The sequence below is a fragment of the Chrysochloris asiatica genome, unplaced genomic scaffold (genome assembly GCF_000296735.1).
Source record: "Chrysochloris asiatica unplaced genomic scaffold, ChrAsi1.0 scaffold00210, whole genome shotgun sequence".
NCBI classification, from domain to species: domain Eukaryota; kingdom Metazoa; phylum Chordata; class Mammalia; order Afrosoricida; family Chrysochloridae; genus Chrysochloris; species Chrysochloris asiatica.
In genome coordinates this window covers 3826837-3832836 of record NW_006408728.1, presented here as the reverse complement: position 1 = coordinate 3832836, position 6000 = coordinate 3826837, and the positions used below count along the sequence as shown (strand labels likewise).

Genomic DNA, 6000 nt, shown 5'->3' with positions numbered 1-6000 from the left:
ACATTGAAAGGGCAAAGAAACAGAATTGAAGAGATAGAAGCTAGAACTAGTGAGCTAGAAGATAAATCTCTCAACACTACTAAGATAGAAGAACAAACACAAGGATTAAAAAAATCTGAAGAAGGCCTAAGATTCATGTTGGATAACATGAAAAGGAGTAACATAAGAATTACTGGCATTCTAGAACAGGAACAATCACACAAATCCACAGAGGAGATAGTAAAGAGCTTCTGGAAGAAAATTTTCCTAACATCCTAAAAAGTAAAAAGATAAGCATTCAAGAAGCTCAACGAACCCCAGGATGGATAGACCAAGACATAAAGACAGCATCTTGAAAGCAGCTACGGAAAAGAGAAATATAACATACAAAGGCAAGCAGATGAGATTAAGCACGGATTTCTCAACAGAAACCATGCAGGCCAGAAGGCAATGGGGAGAGACATACAAAACATTCCAGGATAAGCAGAAGCTAAGGGATTTTGCTAAAGCCAACCCTGCTATGAAAAACACCCTAAAGGAAGTTCTGTGGACTGAGAACCAACAGGAACACGTAACAACTACAGAATGACGTACATGGCAGCATCAACCTGAATTCAGTCGACAAATGTAAGAGCCAAGGACAGAATAAATTTATAAGAACAGAGGATCTGGGAGGTCAGTCTATGATCAAAGCAATTACAATATGAAAAAAGGTAAACCCAGACGAACAGAGATCCAGGTGGTGGGAAGGTCTGGTAGATTACTGGATTAAATAGACTATCTTAAATGGAGAGAAGAACTAATGGAATATAAGGTAACCACAATGGGGTTGGGGTTGGGGCTTTATTTTGGGTGCTGGGAGGGCAATCCAAGAAGGGGGGAGGAGGCAGAAGAACAAGATAGATAGGGGAACAGTGACACAGGTTTGCATGGCCTAGTGGGATAGAGGGAAATAGTGATGTATACTCAACCTTGGAACAACAGGGCTCTGGGATAGAGGGATCTAGTTATAGCTTGAAAAGGGTAAATAATACTAAAATCCTTGACTGCCTTATGAATGTTAGCTTCCCTTGCCTACTATAGTAAAATAGACACTTGAGTGGGATAGAAAGGAATGTTGGGAAACATGATTAGAGAAAACTTGTAAGCCCGCCTTCAGCCTATAACTGAATGGAATACCTAAAAGGGGTTCTACAACTTGCCCAGTGAAATAGGCCTCATGCAAAGCCTTTACAGAGTATAGGACCTTAGGTGGAATCCTGAGTCCCATCCACAACCTTACGAGGTGAGACATTCCCACTAGAAAGGACAAGCAGACTGGAACAGCTACAGTGACAGAAGATACATCTTCATGATGAACCTGATCTATACTCAGAGAGATAGTTACTCTAAATACCAACAGAGAGGGAAAGAGTCTTCAAATCAAGTATCAATGCTATTCGCTCTGTGCACAGGGTAGATAGGGACGGGCAACTTAGACATTGGCTATCTAAAATGAGGGGGCAAAAAAGGCACGAAGTGACTGGCTTACAAGGTTTCAAGAGGGAGTTTAGTTTCAAGAGTAAGGGGGGAAAGAAAGAGTCCCCACTGAATAGCTGTCATCTTGTCTAGATGGGTCTGGTGAAAGGAGATGGGGATAAGATTCCTAAGATTCAATAGTGACTAACAGTTATCATGACTAATCGTGACTGCCACACTTGTAAAGGTAGAAGTTTTGTAATAAAAAAAGGGGAGTGGTTAATCTTACAGTCCAGAAACAGAGGACCCTAGGCCCATCAAGAGAGGAACACACAAATAGAATGTGGGACCTTATCCAGAGAATCAGCAGTGCCAGAGATGGAGGCAGAGATGGGGGCATGGAGAGGGGGAGCGGCTGAGGACTCTATATTCATCAACTAAGAAGAGAAGGACTAAGAACTGGTAGCCAGGAGCAGACTTGCAGAATGTGCCCTTTGGAGATGTAAATTATTATATATGCCTGAGTGGGTTTTTTGAAACAGTGCTTTCTGAATGCCTCCAGGTAGATGTGATCAGGAAATGGGCTTCCCTTTTCACTCTTCTTCCTGAGAAGTTTCAAGATACCACTGTTGAATAATATGAAATTATTATATATGCCTGACTGCCTCCGGGTCATCTGAATTCTCTACGTATCAAGAAAACAATTGCATTTACTTTAAATGTAGATTATGTTGGTAATAAGATAACTAAATTTTATGTACAAGGGTGTTTCAGAAAGTTCAAGGAAAATTCTATTTTCCACAAACTTTTTGAAGCCCCTCCTATATGTAATCAAAATATTTCTTAGAAAAAAATATGACTAATCTTGAGTTCTGTTTGGCGCTGTAGGATAAGCACTGGACCGCAAGGTCAGCAGTGCAGACTCACCAGCCACTCCTCGAAAACTTTATATAGATAGGATTGCTGAGTTGGAACTGACTTTAGCGTTTTTTAAAAAGCTAAAGTGGATAGAGAGAAATACTTTTAACTCATGGTATATGGAGCGGATTATAATCAATGTAATGAAACAAGTTATATAAATTGTTGAATGTGAAACTGATGATGTGCCTTGTAAACTTTCACTCAATCCACAATAGAAACCTTAAAAAAAAACAAAAAACAAAAAAAAAACTGACGTAAAAAGGAGTCCTGGTGTGGCACTGTAGGTTAATGTGCCAGACTGCAAAGCTGTGTGAACTGTAAGGTTGGTGATTCAAACTCACCAGCTACTCCTTGGAAACCCTATACAGGGTGGCTACGGGTTGGAATCGACTCGACGACACTTAACAATAACAACTATCTGAAGTAAAAAAGGCACAGTTGAATTTATTGCTTATTAGAATAACAGAAGGCTACACTAGTCAGGAGTCCTGGAGTGGCACTGCAGGAAAACGCAGTAAGATTGCAAGGTCAGTTTGAGCGGCAAGGTTGGTGGTTTAAAACCCACCAGCCACTGCCTTTGGAAACCCTATAGAGGGATGCTATGAGACGGATAGACTAGACAGCACTTAACAATGTGCTACTCAGGCACACACTTACTAAGGAGAGTTGACTGCTCACCTTACATAGAGTTTTCAGGAAAACATCTGTAGAAACATGGCTATTCAGGTGAGGAGACTGTTGACTGGCTGGTACTCTGAGGTGTGCTATTGAGTAAGTTGGTCCCTGACTGGCAGCCTTTTCAGAAGGGAGAAGGTGAAACTATAACGTTAGAGTTCAGGTGAGTTAGGGCTGATTGGATGAGCAAGTTTAAAATGTTTCTTATGTGCCACATCTCCAGAGAAACTCATTTTCTCCCATGTTTGGGGAAATTTTTATTCTGATCTTCAAGTACTTCCTACTATCAGCCAATATAATTCAATCACAATTAACTATGTACTCTGATGTGTGTATGAAGCTAGAACAATTTACTCCTGGATCTCTGTTGACAGAAACCTTTTTATCCTTTAAGAGCAATGGTATAGCACACTAGTGAATAACGAAGGTTCTATAGCCAGACTGCCTGGCTTAAAAACAAGAAATTGTCATTTCATGGCTGTGATCCTTAGCAGAAAATTAACAATAGCAACAGGGCTGTTTTAAACCCAGTTCTTGCCTTTAAATTTCAAATTCCTGATGGAAGCAACTATATTTCATTCCCTTCTATAATAATTTTCCCCACTAATCCATCTTTAATCCTTCTACTCCAAGTGTTTACTACACTTACAACTTTAACAATAATCAACTACTAAATTAACAAGGAGACAGGAGGAATTTTATTAGAAACAGAACTTACTGAATTGCTTCAGCAAATCCATCAGTACGATGTGGCACCACAAGAGTTGGGGTACTTGGAACTGTTCTATCTTCATCATCAAAAAAATGCTGTTGCTAAAACAGACAGAAAATAAGACCTAAATTATCACAAAAGAATGCACATGAATTAAGCAAATATTTGCTCAACGTGTGACTCACTTTTATTTGGTATTAAACACTTACCATGCCACCTATTCCTGGAGTCAGCTGAAGCCCACGCCCCACAGACTGCCTCCGGGTCATCTGAATTCTCTACGTATCAAGAAAACAATTGCATTTACTTTAAATGTAGATTATGTTAGTAATAAGATAACTAAATTTTATGCACAAGGGGGTTTCAGAAAGTTCAAGGAAAATTCTATTTTCCACAAACTTTTTGAAGCCCCTCCTATATGTAATCAAGATATTTCTTAGAAAAAAATATGACTAATCTTGAGTCCTGTTGTGGCGCTGTAGGATAAGCACTGGACCGCAAGGTCAGCAGTGCAGACTCACCAGCCACTCCTTGAACACTTTATATAGGATTCCTGAGTTGGAACTGACTTGATGGCACTTAAAAGTACATCTAGGATAAAGGAATCCATTTTAATCATTGACAAATTTTTAACTATATGGATTCTAATTAAATTAAAACCAATGGTATCTACCTATTTGTACATAAACTAATTTAGACCCCAACTCCTTATGCATGCCTGCCTCTGAATCTTATATGGATTATCTTTTAGAGTACAATCCATACTAATGTTTTTTTTATAAATTGTTTCCCAGTTTGTTGTTGTTAAGTGCCGTCGAGTCGGTTCCGACTCATAGCGACCCTGGAGGCTGTAAATCTTTACAGGAGCGGAAAGCCTCCTCTTTCTCCCGCGGAGCAGCTAGTAGTTTCGAACTGCTGACCTTGCGGTTCGCAGCCCAATTCGTAACCACTACGCTACCAGAGCTCCAGTTTAGATGATTTTAAATTGATGATGTGAGTTTATTTTATAAGATAATCACATAATCCTTTAAGGCTTTACATTCTCAAATGCAGGTATCTTCACCAATGACATTACAGAGTAAGAATCAAGCTGAATTATCATGACAGACTTTGTATTTCTTCTATTTTTGCAAGTTTCTGATTAAGAGATGCCAAATTTTACAAGAAGGAATGCTGAATGTAGTCATATATGCCTCTTCATTACTATTAAAAGCGGAAACTAATGCATGTGACATGTGATTGCAAGCACACTGGGGAAAAAAAACGTTCTGCTAGGCAAGATACATTTAGCGTAGTGGTTACGAATCGGGCTGCGAATCGCAAGGTCAGCAGTTTGAAACTAGCAGCTGTTCCACGGGAGAAAGATGAGGCTTTCTGCTCCCATAAAGATTTACAGCCTTGGAAACCCTGTACAGGGTCGCTATGAGTTGGAACTGACTCCACGGCACATCACAACAACACGCCTCAAAGAATGAAAGAAAATATTTTTAACCTGCTACTATAGTAATCGTATTGCTATTTAATAATACTGTAATCAATCCTTTCCTTTAAAAAGGAAAGGAAATATTTTATGGAAATTTAAGAGATGAGCTACAGTTTAAATAATCTTATCAAAATAATCCAGAACATTAAAAAAGTTCATCAAATTTTGGAACAAAGTGTATTATCTAATGGCAAGAAAAGGAGAAAAAGCCACGATTTTTCAGAGTGACCAGTACCTGAACCGGTGGTCCCAATTCTTGAGGAGGAGCATGAATGGTCAGTCGTGGGGGAAGTGGATGTGGTGGGCGTCTTGGTGACTGAGGTGCTCGAGGAGTATGCCTTTCAGATGCTGAAGATGGCTGCTGTTCTCTAGAAATTTCCTGGGAAAAAGACTCTGCAGTCCCTGTATTTCCTTCACCTATAGGAAAATAGAAGCTTACTATGAACTACTAAATTTACCATAATAACTTGAGCAATCCCTAGAAGTAGAAATCTTGCTACTAAAAATGTTCATCTCACTAATACTTTCAGAACGAAAATAGGTGAGTTGTGATGAAAAGAACTCGGGCTTTGGACACAGTAGTAATGGAGCCTGCATTTACCAACTGTGTGGCTTTAAGCAAGTCTGAGTCTACCTCTTTGGTAATAGAGCAAATGCCACTTACATATAAGGTTTCAAATAATGGGATATAAATCACTTAGCCCAGTATATAATCAAAGTAAACACCTATACATAAGCGAAGATTCTTCATAATAATGCCTAAACAAGATGA

At 39.2% G+C, this 6000-nt stretch overlaps 1 protein-coding gene across 2 annotated transcripts in view; it reads right to left on the bottom strand.

The window, feature by feature from the left end:
• Nucleotides 1–6000, bottom strand: part of TPR (translocated promoter region, nuclear basket protein) — a 75623-nt gene that overhangs the window by 12533 nt on the left and 57090 nt on the right. For both annotated transcript variants that reach the window (XM_006872700.1, XM_006872701.1), the window contains 3 exons: nt 5464–5645; nt 3955–4023; nt 3752–3846 (listed from right to left, as the gene is read on the bottom strand). In XM_006872700.1, coding sequence (XP_006872762.1) covers nt 3752–3846; nt 3955–4023; nt 5464–5645 — 346 coding nt within the window. The remainder of the gene's footprint in view (nt 1–3751; nt 3847–3954; nt 4024–5463; nt 5646–6000) is intronic.